The 14,727-nt window shown below is 36.5% G+C and overlaps 1 protein-coding gene across 2 annotated transcripts in view; it reads left to right on the plus strand.

Moving 5' to 3' along the window:
• The window catches only part of LOC149297760 (amyloid-beta A4 precursor protein-binding family A member 2-like), a 67,898-nt gene that overhangs the window by 27,924 nt on the left and 25,247 nt on the right, over positions 1-14,727 (plus strand). Inside the window, exons 4-6 of one of the 2 annotated variants that reach the window (XM_089488268.1) lie at positions 3,671-3,816; positions 5,703-5,738; positions 13,278-13,364. In XM_089488268.1, coding sequence (XP_089344394.1) covers positions 3,671-3,816; positions 5,703-5,738; positions 13,278-13,364 — 269 coding nt within the window. The remainder of the gene's footprint in view (positions 1-3,670; positions 3,817-5,702; positions 5,739-13,277; positions 13,365-14,727) is intronic. The other variant, XM_089488269.1, reaches the window with a different exon arrangement.

Consider the following 14,727-nt stretch of genomic DNA (forward strand, 5'->3'; position numbering starts at 1 on the left):
ATAGCTATCAGATAGGCATACATATTTTTTATTTACTTTGCAATTTCTCTCTCATACAGGGAAAAAAAGAATCTTATCCTTTTTTCACTAAACTGCAAATTAAAAAATGAAATAACCCAGTGGACAGTAAGTTCTGGTTTAATGTCAGTTTATAGATGGAATGTAAGATGCTTGTAGCCTCATATCTGCAGTCGGGCATTTTTTTTTCCATATAACAAATGACCTTTCAAACTTAGATTCACAATAACCATTTGCAGCTTGATGATGACATTAACCTAAAAAAAAAACCTCTGTAAATAAGCTAGTCAATCAGCTGCTACGAGAAATTACATTTGAATGGTGGTATTTTTGCTTCACTTAACAAAATGGATAATCCGATAACGATTTGAGAGAACGTAGTTCTTTGGAATCAAATATTGATTGTAGCTGTTTTTTTAAAGAATTGTTCCACCCCAGTCTCCTCATCTTACTTAAAATTAAAAAAAAGCACAATTTATGTGCTTATTGACCATTAAAATAACAATGCCAGCAAGTATGTTTCAGAGACCTTGGTTTGTCTTCTCCTAGTACATGAGACAAAGCACCTCTCTGATTAACACTGCCATTTCCAACATCCTAGAAGTTTTACTAAGAAATTATAGTAAGGCTGTATATCTTACTGCTTTTAAGGTCCATACAGTTGTCATCAATCATATATTAGATAATTCACTAAAGCAATATATAGAATTGAAGAACATACTCCAAGTTAAAGCCCTGAACGAGTCAAATCTATGTTTGACTAAAAGGTTCTCCAAAATCTGGCATTTTGTTTTATGGCATTATATGCTGGATATCTGATACCTCATCAATGGTGACCGACTTGTAAACTATATTCTAACAGAAGTTCTAAAACAAATATTCATGAATATAACACATCATATTTATTTGATGCTTAGGATAAATGGTGATATTTTGTTGAGTATGTTGAGTAACAAGAACCCAGCACTATTTGTAACAACTACTAGGTGCATCCCCTTCACTGCAGTGTTTTTAGAATGGATGACTTGGGTTTTTTCCAGTGTTTTGCATATTCTACTCCATGAATTTATATCTTAACATGTCTTTAATTTATTTTGTGCATTGGATTTTTCCAATTGTGTGTCAAAAATGTTGCATGTAATTCATCACTTACCATCATACTTCTTGTATGAAACATGTGTATCTGTCAAGACACTTGTTTTAGGTATAGATACATAGACAACATCTGAAATGACAGGCAATTTACTAATCTTGAATAAAAAAAAAACTCAGAGACTAGCCTGTGTAATCAAAGTGATTTTCACATACTGTATACTTACATTACATTATCTTTGTCAAAAACGTGACGTGCTTTTGTAAGCTTTTCAAATGCATGGTCTATTCAATCTGAATTACAATGCAGTTAACCTGCTGTGAATAATCTACTTGCCATTTTGTTCTCATAGATGTTAATGGATAATTTTGTATCCATGGAACTATAAATGCTAGACTATTTCATTATGTCCTACATTTAAACTGTAACTTGTAAACCTTATCAAATGAGACCCTTCTGTTACTACAACTGTAAGAAATATAGCTAAAACATAGACACGTTTGAATTTTTAAAGAAGAAGTTTAACTATTAGATCAATTAAGGTTTTCTATTGTTTCCCCTTTTCCTTGTATTACATTTTGAAATATAAATCTGAATTACAAAGATGGTCCTTATTAAACAAGGAGTCTAAATGAAGTTTAATAGATGTTAAAGATATATATTTATTGTGTTTGTTTAATTGGCTGGTGATGGAAGAATATTTTTTTATTCAATACCCCTAAAATGACATCACAATTATACCAATCACTTTCATTGGCAAAACAATGTACATTGTATAATGACAAATAGAAAATTGCATTTCATGGTTCAGTTGTATAACATTGTAAAAAATCTATACTCTTAATAGAAATTTCACCACGGTTATATATAGGTTATCAGACGCTAGTTACACAAGTAGACAGTTTTGTTTAGAGACTTTGGCATTAGGGCTTTTTAGTTTAACCCATACATTTTCTAATTCTCCCATAAATATAAGTACACTTTATAAATCTGTATTCATTGGAATGTGGGAACATTAAAATGACAATTCTTGTCAGGAATTTGGAAGCACTCCTTCAATCAATACTTTACTGATTTTTCATCAACTGCTGCCAAACCAGTTTAGTATGTTTGTCCATGAACCTCCACTCCCTTTATTCTCTGCTATCATTTCACTTCCATCAACATAATTCTCATAGCATCATACCCACAATCCTCATGTTGTTGTTTTTTAATCCCCTCTATTATCACTAGAGCATTTCTCTCTCTCCAGCTACCTGCACTACCACACTATATTTTATTGCTCCCTCATTACTTTCTGCTCCTTTTGTCTCATCCCAGGCCCTTTTTCACTTCCACAAGCTCTCCCTCCACCATTCTGCTCTCAGAATTCTCTTCACTCTTATAAGCCCCAATCTTACCTTCTCTTGCTCTCTTTCTTCTACTTTTAGCAGCTGGGTATATCTCCTGGGCCTCAGTAACCTTATCCACACACAATGCCACGCCTTTCCTCCTAACTTTGTTCTCTGGAATGCATGTTCTCTGTGTAACAAACTCATGACCACTTCACCTCTAGTTCCCTACTCCTTCGTGTCCTTACTGAAACCTGGCTAATGTAACATTGCATCTCCTACTGCTCTCTCCGATGGTGGCCTCTACTTCACTCACACTCCCAGACCTATTCTGCCTCATCTCTTTACACATTGCTGATGTATACCCTCCCTCTCACCCTGCTAATATCTTTCTTGACAGCTTTTCATTTTGGCTGCCCCACTTCCTCTACTCTGATATCCCCTCTGTCATCCTTGGAGACTTCAATATCTCAATTGACGCCCCTTCTTGTCATGTGGCACTTAATGGTGAGGGTCACAACCGGGCCTTATTTTTTTCTAGCATGTGCTGACTCACTAACGTCTCTAAATCCCCTTTTCCCCCTCACTTACCACTACATCCTATACTGCTCTCTCACCTTGCCTCCTACTCCTTCCATTACCTCACAACAGCCTTGCCTGATCAGAGACCTTAGCTCTCTCAATCTTCAGGAACTCTCTTCTGATTTACTCCCTCTCCTCTCTCCCACATCAAACATTTGTTTGTACTATATAAATAAAAGATAATAATAATAATAATAATAACATTACTAGTGTGGCACTTTTACCTCTTGTGTAATATATCCTAACTCCTTCTAGACTGTAAGCTCCTTTCAGCGGGGCTCTCTTTACCTCTTGTTTCTGTCTAGTCAAATTGCTATGTTATACACTAATTCGTATGTCCTTTTTACCCATTGTACAGCACTGTGGAATATGATGGTGCTATATAAAACAATAAATAATAATAGATACTGTAATAACACAGTAGGATGCAAAATAATTAGAAATGATGAGTGATTGATCACATCGATCTGTTTGAGATTAAGTAATGGTCAATATTTAGCAAAAATATTGAATTTCTGAAAACCAGGTAAGATTCCATAACATGTTCAGGTTATTACTGCCAGTAATGTTTTTGACTAGTTCATACATTAGCTGAAATTGTTCACATCAGGTTTATAAATACTAATAGATCAGTCTCTGTTTTTAGTTCCTGGACCCTGTGAGCCTGAAGACCTTATTGATGGAATCATCTTTGCTGCAAATTTTCTGGGTTCTACACAGCTGTTGTCTGAACGTAATCCTTCCAAAAACATCAGGATGATGCAGGCTCAGGAAGCAGTCAGCCGTGTGAAGGCAAGTAGTGCTACCAAACAAAAATACTAAAAAAAGGACTAAGCATTAGATGCAGCCTTTCGCACATTAACATGATTCGGCTATACTAAGAAGCCCTACTCTTCTAAACACTTTTATTTTTATTGATGTGCGGCTCATATGTTCATAAATTTTAAAACACAATATTTATATTTGCACAACATAATTATGCTTTTATACTTTTTTCTAAAATTTTCAACCGCACAAAATGATTAGATAAGGCATCCTTCTGTAAGATATTAAGAGGCTTAATGTGTTAAGGTTTTAACTGTATAAATCAAACAGCAAGGATGTTAGGAAGGAATCCTTTCATTGGAAATTTATTTTTACTTTGGTCGCTATGGTGAACTCAGAGTACGTAAACATGGTGTCCCAATGGGCCATTATGCTTTTGTTGAAAACATCCTTTACTAATTTACATGAAGTATTCTTATGCATGACATCATACAGGTTACAATTTGTTTGGTACAAATTCTTCATCACACAGTTCTCCATCGACAACAATTCACTTCATTGAACAATTTTCTGCCATGAATTGTACTTCTAGCTCCTTTTCATTTCTTTTTTCCTTTTCATTGTCTTATTTTCTCTATAAGTATGTGGTAATATTTATTACATTCATATAGATTTTATCCAAGAACGTTTAAGGAATATTGGTGTGATTATATCATTTATTTATAATGCACAAACCATACCAAATAAAAGGCATTCATTCTGATTGCAATTACTTCAGGAACATGTCCTGCACTTTTCTTATCTTGTATATATTTACTCTGTCATCCATTGTTCCATCTTTCATTGTATAGCTGATTCTTATCTTTCCTGCTCCTTCCTATCATCTGTCTATTTTGATCACCACAAGCTCCACCAAATCCTGCTTTACTCAGACAGCTATTCATTCAAAACATTTTTTTCTTGCTTAGATGACTTGAAGGTTATGACTGTTTATCTAAAAAAATGCTCTGTCATTAAAAAAAATGAGTGTTAGAAATACATTTCTCAAATAGAATTATCTTCCAGCCCTTGAACAATATATTTTAGGGGGTGTGGGCCATTCACAGTGGGTTCCGTAAATCTGCTATGAAAATTTTTACAGGTAACAATTTCTATAAAACAATAGCAAATAAAACTTCTAATGTAAAGCTTTTGGGAACATCATAATGATTTTTACATAGAATTGCCAGTATGAAGAAAATTTTTATTTTCTTAGCTTACCGAGGAGTTTAAAAAAGAGATACCTATGTGTTTTGTTCCCTGTCTAAGTTAAGGCAAAGTGTTTTTTGTTGATAATATGAAATTGCCCAATACTATGCAAGTCTGCTTCCAATGCCTACTCAAAGCATCTATTACAAAAGCTATCTGAACCATTTGATATGAAATATCAGAATAACATGGGCAGACTGGCTCTTTGAGAATCTGGTTATTGTTCATCAACACAACGAACCAGTGAGATAAGTGGACCTTTGTGTCTGAGAGTTGCATTTTCAGTAATATGGATTAACACAGCTCAAGACAAAAAGGGTATAGTGTGTACTTTCTCAAGTATTTAAAGGATGTGATACTTTAATGTTGTGCCCCTCACGCTCTCTTTTTTATAGGCACAATTTAAAGGAATCTGTTTATGCTCCTTGGTAAGCGAATAAAAAAAAATGTTCATGCTGTCAATTCTATGTAAAGAATATGTGGGATGACAGTATTTATAGTGTTAACTCATTTTTATTTAGCAGAATAACAGCTGGTCCTTGCGTGTGGGTTTCCTTGTCAATTACAAAGACTTGTGTTCTAATAGTTCACTCTTTCTCTCTCTTTTTTTTCTCTTTCTGTTCTCACATCTCTTTTCTCTCTGTGACATGTTCCTGACTGCTCAGAGGATGCAGAAGGCTGCTAAAATCAAGAAAAAAGCGGTGTGTGAAATGTTACATTTCTGTAATGAAATTAATTTCAGTGTGTGTGTTTGTTTGGGGGGTCCACAGAAACTATTAAACAAAGCCTATTTTTTTCACAAAAATGTTTTATAAGTTATGATTATTTTATTTTTCATGAATTGCTATGTTCAGAACTATGAATTTGCTAAGGGCAATAGTGACTCAACTTGAGTGCCTACTCAATGGCAAACTCAGCTGGTATAAGTGCGTTCCATCTTAGTGCTGGAAGGCACCTCTACTTCTACTGAGTGGCAATTGAGCCATTTGGGTGATTATGACGTAAGACCCAGCCCCTAAGTTAATAATTAAAACATTTATTAACATAGGAACTGGGTCTTACTTCGCAGTCACCCAAATACTCACGGCATGTAAATTCTCGACATGACCCTGTAGGATCAGTTAGAAATCGGGGACATGATTTGCATGATAAAAATAAGTTATTTTTGTGTATTAATACATTTTGAATGTATGTATGTTCCACGCTGCCCTAGGGGAAGTACCTCCAAGCGCCCTCTGCCTATTGGGGCACAATGCTGGGAAGCAGTATGCTTTGGAGGCAGTCAGCTTGTCGTCCATAGCTTAAATAGGCTTCTGTAACCAGCTTGTTGATCAGCGGCACATATGGGAGTCATATCTGCCCCTGGTCTGGTTATAGGCCAGAATATGTTGCTGGTATATATATACTGTATATATATATATCAGGTTGGTGTCCTGATGAAAGTCAAATAAAGACTGAAACGTTGACCTGCAAAAGAGGAATCTGTATTTATTGGAAAAAGACCGAGAGTGCTGGTAACTATCCATAGACTGTGTATATTACTCTGCCTTGTTACCTAGCACCAGGCTACAACAGAATTGGTTTGGAGTGCAATAGCACATTATTAGTTTTATATATATATATATATATATATATATATATATATATATATATATAAACAGAGCCGGCCTTAAGTGTTATGGCGCCCCTGTGCGGACTACTCCTCTGGTGCCCCCCCATCATCTTCTCACTCCCCCCCACTCTGCCCCTTCTCACTGCCCCCCCACTCTGCCCCTTCTCACTGCCCCCCCACTCTGCCCCTTCTCACTGCCCCCCCACTCTGCCCCTTCTCACTGCCTCCCCCCCTGCCCCTTCTCACTGCCCCCCCGCCCCTTCTCACTGCCCCCCGCCCCTTCTCACTGCCCCCCCACCCCTTCTCACTGCCCCCTCCCCTGTCCCTTCTCCCTATCCGTACTTACCTCGTTGCCGGAGTCCTGTGGTGGGAAGGGGAGGCGTCCGTCTTCCCGATCTGCCGCGGTGTGCGCTTCACAGCTTAGCGCCGGAAAAATTCCAGCGCTCAGCATGAAACGCCGGCACCGCGACGGAGTCACGGAGAGTGAGGGGCGCCGAGCGGTTGCTGCAAAACTTCTCGAGCGACCACTCGGCACCCCTACCGGGACCTAAAGTTTTTTTTGTTTGTTTTAACTTTATTTAACATCCTCCATATTAAATAAAGTTTAAAAAAAAAACAAAAAAAACCCCGATGCTTTAATTTAAGTCCCTGGCAGACTTGACTTTGAATAAAGAGAAATTGTTAATTTAAAGACCTGGAGTGCTGACCATCTTTTGAAAGTGCTTTATATGGAAACTGCTGGTTACTAGCACCAGGCTTGGGAAATTTGGAATGGTGTGCAATGGACTTTATGAGTATATATATATGTCCTGATGAAAGTCAGTAATGACTAAAACGTCGACTTGACTTTGAATAAAATGAAATTGTCAATTTAAAGACCTGGAGTGCTGACCATCTTTTTGAAAGTGTTTTATATATATATATATATATATATATATATATATAAAGTCCAAAGTATACAATTGCACACCAACCTTAATTTCTCTGCCCGGTGCCGAGTAGCTGCAGCAGTAATGCATATAGATTCCAAAAGTAGTTACCAGCACTCATGGGACTTGTTTTAAATAATTCCACAAAACTCCGTTTTTCTGGTCAACATTTCAGTCTTTTTATTTATAGACTTTCATCAGGATGTTGTGGAATTATTTAAAACAAGTCCCATGAGTGCCGGTAACTACTTTTGGAATATATATATATATATATATATATATATATTGTGGTAAAGTGTATGGGAGAGTGGTTGATGGGATATATATCTCACCTGGTTTCCTCAGCCAGACCCAGGAGCCCTCAGGTGAGGCTTCCCTCATTACTGGGGAGGAAGCCTTAAAAGAGAGGGCTGTTAGGTTGGAAGGGGAGAGGAGAAACTGAGTGAAGGAGCAGCTACAGCCAGCGCTGCAGCCCACCAGGTATGAAGCTTTACCTATGGAAAACCTGTTACTTTGCTTTGTGCCAGACCTTAGGCTTGTAGAGAGGTATCCGGATGTTTAGTTAGAGCCGGACAGGCTTAGAGTTTGTTTTGTTTACAAGGTGCTCTGTGCCTACAGCATCCAAATAAACACGCGTGAGCTGTTCCCTACAATATATATATATATATATACCATTACATAAGTTATGGTGGGTAAAAGGTGATGGAAACCTTTCCACTTAAATTTGAGGGGTAGTAGAAGTTTTATTATTAAACACTCATCTACAGACACCAGACAAGCCAGAAGGTTGGTTTTTCCCTCAGAAATCTCATGATGCTTTGACAACCACAGGGGATTCTGGGTAGGCACATGCAAATAAGGTTAACAATTATCACCTTTGCCTCTGTATCACAACCTCATGCTGACGAGTCCCATGAAGGATGAAACAGCTGTCCATGAGTGGTGATCTGGCTATTGGACCTCTTCCCGAGTTTTGTCTAAAGGCTGTCTTGTACAGCGGGCAATTACTTTTGAGGGATCCATGTATAAAGTGGATATAGAGGCAAAGGTGATAATTGTTAACCTTATTTGCATGTGCCTACCCAGAATCCCTTGTGGTTGTCAAAGCATCATGAGATTTCTGAGGGAAAAACAAGCCTTCTGGCTTGTCTGGTGTCTGTAGATGAGTGTTTAATAATACTTCTACTACCCCTTATATATATATATATATATATATATATATATATATATATATATATATATATATATATATATATATATATATATATATATATATATATATATATATATATATATATCGTATATATATATATATATCGTATATATGCCATTGATTTATTTTGTTTCCAAAATGCCCCAAAATCTACTGCTGCTGTACTTTCCACCCATTTACAGTCTCTTAATATGCCATCCCTTTTCCAAGTGAGACTAAGAGGCCCATCATTCCCTTAAATAACTCATGAAAGTAACAAACTATGTATGACACCTGAAACTAATTTTGATGACAAATAAGTGGTAGCTGTAGACAAGGATGGGTTAGCTAGTTTCCAATCAAACCACACATAGAGAGAGCTAATCTGTAAACGTGGAACAGTTATCTAAGCGTTATTGGAGTTTACAACGTATATGTTATAACGTTTACAAGTAAATGCCATTTATACAGAGAGCAGGTTTTCTGGAATCTTTTTTAGTTGTTCTTTGGGGCAAATATCACATCTGGTAGCCCACAATATTTTTATACCTTGTATTTTGCCCTTTTCACAGTTTTAAAACCTAATAATTCAGGCACATTAACGGGATTAAAGAATGAGGTTGCAAAAATAAAATATTTTGATGACAACAGAAGCTGGAGACTTCTAGTCATATAAACGCATGGCAGTGTGTATGTTTTTATTGATCCTTATAATGCATTAGTATTCTTTGCTCGCATGATAATTCAGTTGAATAAGAACTGCAGTAAATGCTATAACATAATATCCATACAGATTGTAAGAATAGATTCTGTTGTATTAGTTCCCCCATGTATTATTGCTAACTGTGTGCCATCGACAGTTTTATCACCCTGATTTGTATTACTGTCTATTTAACATGCGAGAAACTATAGCTATTTAATCAAGATTCAATGTAATTATGTTTTTGTAGAAGAAAATCGTTGATAGAAGAAAGTCGTCGTTGATCACTCTGTCGACATTACTGACTTTTGTGTAGTTTAGAACTAGTAATACTAATCTCTTTGGGAACATTATGCACGATAGATGGTTTTAATGCCCAAAATAAGAATTACCCTGCTGATATTTATCATATCAGTGCATAGGAGATAGCATCTGATTCACCTATACTTCTAATGTACGCTATTCTTTGAATCAGTCAAGTATAAGCTGTACTGTGGTGTAATTAACTGGAGAAAAGGAACCTCTACATTTATCTTATGTTTTTTCTCTCTAAATTCTCTGCATTCATCATATAGTCTTAACCGAGGTTACTAAAGAAGGTAGTATTTTGACAAAAAGCTTTCGATGGTTCAAGAAAACTTTGTGAAAAGATGGGGCAGAAATATAATTTTAGCAAGTCTACTGTATCTTAAATCTCTCCCAAACTTTCATACATACCCAAACCCTGTCCCAGTACCGTACTTTCCTCCCTTGCAAAGTCTTTCCATATAGACTGCTCATTGTGATATATTTACCAGTTCGAGAAACTTGAAGGTACCAGGTCTGGGCCTCCAGTTACTGCCCTTTTTGGGGTAAGTCATTCCTTTATAGGTGCTGATCCACCTATTTATAGGTGCTGATCCAAATTTAGCACTTTTGTAACTAAATACTGCATTAGAAACACAATTCCTCGTATTGTTGAATGTCCAAGAGATATTTCTTTATCATATCAAATGTTGTCCTTTTTATATATTCTGCCTGGGAAACTTAGTTTTCATGTGAAAGGAGCTGATAGGCTATTATCATAGAAACTGAAAAAAATGCTCAAAGGTTCCTGTGTTTATCATGTGATTACGTTTCAAGGGAAATACTAAAACAACAGATCTGCTGAGGTTGATTTGTGTACCATGCTAGAGAGTACAATCAGTGTTTGGTCTAAGTGCCATAATAATACCATTGACATATAATGCCTTCTGTCGCACTCTGTATTTATAGCCTCTCCCTTCACCTTTTTTAGGTAAAAAAGAATGGGAGAACGGAGCATTTTATGATAATTACAGTGCCATCCATATTACTGCGTGTTCTGAGAGAGTTCCTGGCAATTAGATTGTCATTTTAAAAGCACAAGGCACATATTTATTCTTCAAGACAAAAGTACACACAGAGTTAGCTACTTCAGATTAAAGTAACTTCTAGACTATAATTGTATTACACTTTCAAATATTTAACATTTAAAATGTTACATTTATGGTTTTTGCACACATTTTATTGAATTTTGTTTCTTTTTTAAAGTTTGATGTTACAGTTTATTTGTTGCCCAGCTCTCTTTTAACACTACTTTCTTTCTGGGCTCATTTAAAAAATTTCCCTTTTGAGTTTTAACTTTTGACATCCATTTGTCTCCAATTTTTGAGTTTAGAGATAATCACAAATACACAATTTCACTTTAGCTTTGTTTCAAACAATTGTCCAAGCTTCCTATTGTTGGCAGTCAGGGCCGGCCCAAGACATTATGCCGCCTGGGGCGAAGTTTAAAACGCCCCCCCCATTATCTACCCTTCCTCTCCCGCCCCCCCCATTATCTACCCTTCCTCTCCCTCCCTATTATCTACCCTTCCTCTCCCTCCCTATTATCTACCCCCCCCCCCCTTTGTACTTACCTTTCAGCAGTCCTGTGGCGAGTCTCCCTGCTCTGTCTCGGTGCCGGCTTGTAATGATGAGCGACAGAAATGACGTCATCTTCCGGCACTCAGCATTACAAGCTGGCACCGAGACCGAGCTAGAGGGCTCGCAGAGGAGAGAGAGGGGCGCCAAGCGGGTACGGACAACTTGGTAAGCGAAAACCACGTTAACGTTAACGCTAATTACCGCACTGTTATAGGTAAGGAATTACAGTAACAATATTGATGTGGCTTTCTATCTGTTTTAAAAAAATATAAATTGTTTAACAAAGCGCAGGAGGAAGGTATATTTCAAGGAGAAATGTTAGGGGAAGAGGTCATAATCTAAAACTACACAGTCAGAGGCTTAGATATAATGTAAGGAAGTTTTACTTTAGTAAGACAGTGGTAGTCGATAAGTGCCTTCTAGCAAAAGTGATAGAGGTTAATATAAAGATAGACCAATCATTGAGTTTTTACGCAAGGAATGAGGGGCAGACCAATTGGACTGACTGATTGTTATCTACCTATTTAATCTGTCAATACGCATTATGGACACTCAAAGTAGACTTGGGCGCTGGCGGAAAATTTGTGTTTGTTTTCATGTTCATTTTCGGGTAAAAAAAATTAAATTGTATTCAATAAAATTCAGACAAAATTAGTCCAATATTTTTGTAAATACCATTCATCCATCCGGTTGCCATGGAAGCAAGAAATAAACACTTAGAAGTTGAATTAAAATAGCAAGATTCTCCTCCTCTTAGTGTAGTTAAAATGGCGGCCGCAGCCATTTGAAATCTAAAAAAATGAAGATTTTCATATTGCGCACATTCATTTTTCACTTATTTCGTACAATGTTGCGTTTGTTGTTTGTTATTCAGACGGATGAACGAAACAGAGAAATTCGGCAAGAAAACACATTCATACGAATGTCCTTTCCTAACGCAAAGATGATACATTGAAAAACCCTTGGCTCTTTCGGCTTAAAATATAAACCAACATGTTAATCACAAGACTAGTGAATCTGTGTATGTAAGCTCCATACACATCGAATTCCCTTTCTATGTATGTTTCTGGTTTGGTGAGCGATTTATTTTATAGCGAATATTCCATTCAATTCCTTTTTCTATCGCAATTACTTGGGACTCCCCTTACTAATGAGATCTAATTTATCAGATACCCATTCCTAAAATCTTTTTTGCAGCATTATTTTTATTTTTTTTTGCCCCGTGGCATTTATCTAGGAGAATTTTATAATTAAATGTGCAAACACAAATCTCCTCTCTTGATAATAATATGCCAGCTAGCAGAATTGGATTTTGACTTTCTTTTTGTCTTTTTGCCTGCAGGCTGAATCCATTTTTGCATTCAAATAAGAACTTAAATCTCATTTTAAGAAAAAGAGGTTTTTGACAGACTTTAGCTGGTTAATAGGTGAAATGAACCAAAGCTTCTAATTTACCTTTACAACTGGGAAATCATATTATGCTATTTCAGGGTCCAGAGAAGTACTTTCTCATTGGCTGTAATGACCTGTATGCTTATTACCTTATGTGACCTCATGTTATGTTAGGTGCATACATGTTGGTAGGCATTGTGTGCACTTTGACTTTTTGTAATGAGAACAAAAAATAGAAACACAGAAAGAATTGGTTAATGGTAAATGGTCAACCGTTATTTTTTGGGGAATTAAGCATATGTATTATTTTAATCTTTCAAAACAAATGCATAATATAAATATTGTATATGTTAGCACTTGGTAAAAAAAAATATAGTTTAAATCTAAATCACTTCCTTTGATGCCTGTTGCCTGTTGTGGGCATTTATACAAATAAGTGTCAGACGTTTTACTTAATTAATTAACTTGATTCAAATTTTTGTGTTCTAGAACGCTGAGGGAGACTCCCAGACTTTGACAGAAGTGGATCTTTTTATATCGACACAACGAATCAAAGTTTTAAATGCCGATACACAGGTATGTTTCCGATTCCCTTTATAAGTTTTTTTTACAATATCATAAACTGTTTCTCAAATTTCAGTAATATTGTTTGATAATGCATATACTTGGTTTATAGAAATATAGACATTTCTGCAATACTGGAAAGTATTTTTCTTAGTATAATGTAGACAAATTGAGATTCTCAGGTTACTGCTAGAATGATAATGACCAATAAGTACACAAAACAAAGCAAGAATTCTGTGAATACCCAGAGAATACCATTTAAAAATAAATTTCCCAATAAATATTGGGAAATCCGTCACACTATACGCCATATATTCCTTAGCCTGCCACTATATCAAAGTACCCCAAGTTTGAGAGAAAAGAAGGAAAGAGAGAGGAAAGATAGGTTAAAGACAACTGATTAGTTTTAGTTCTAGGTTTTCTTTTAGTTTTGAATTGGATTTATAAGATTTATTACTCCATCCCCTGTGCATAGAAATAAATCTGTGGAATATATAGTTAATAGGCTTGCATTTCCAAGAAATAAGCAACAGCTGTGTATAAAAAGTCATTGTTTTACACTATGGACGTAATGTGAGAAAGTGTTCCTAGGAAATCATAAGCAGGTGTTCTTACATATGGCAAATTGTCTTTGAGTTAATTAAATACCTTTACTAATTATAAGGGATAATATATTAATTAAAATGCCATCATTTCAAATGAAGCAGGTGGTATTATTGTTAGAAATGATACTATCAAAGCTCCCTGTGGGTAAGATGTGTAGCAATTGTAAATGTTTACATTTTTGTGGAAGAGAGCTCCTGACATCTTTGCGGGCTAAATGTTTTTGTGCAAACAGATCCTTTTCAATGTGAGCATGCTGTTTTACTAGAATCTGCAAGTGACTCACTTTTGGCCTTGAATTCATGGTAACATCTCTAGCTTGTTGTCAAGAACCACAGGACACAGGCTGACTGTTACAATTACCGGTGTTGCCAACCAGAAGGCTCTGTTGTCGCTGGGATTCCTGCCTCCCCTCTATTCTGTGCAGTTTACCACTGGTTCCTGCCACACTTGAGACCCTTCAGGCAATTCAGGGCCTTTATATACCAGGTGTGCTCCCAGACTCCCATACTAGAACATTGTATTCCCAGGCCTTGCAGTAGTGTGGATCCTGTTTGGTTACTCTGGGTATTTCCTTGTGTTGACCCCTTGCCTTGGACTTGGGCTCGGACTACGTTTTTGCCCTTTGTACCTCGCCTGATTGTGATTTGGACCTTTGGCTTGGACTGTAATTATTCTTTGGAGTGCCTAACCAGTAAACACCAGCAAGAATAAAACCACGGAACGCAGTAGTAGATTAAGTGAAATCCAAAATTGCATTGCATAAAGATGG

This window comes from Sceloporus occidentalis, unplaced genomic scaffold (genome assembly GCF_023333645.1).
Source record: "Sceloporus occidentalis isolate IW3139 unplaced genomic scaffold, rSceOcc1.0.p SCAF_37, whole genome shotgun sequence".
Taxonomy (NCBI): Eukaryota; Metazoa; Chordata; class Lepidosauria; order Squamata; family Phrynosomatidae; genus Sceloporus; species Sceloporus occidentalis.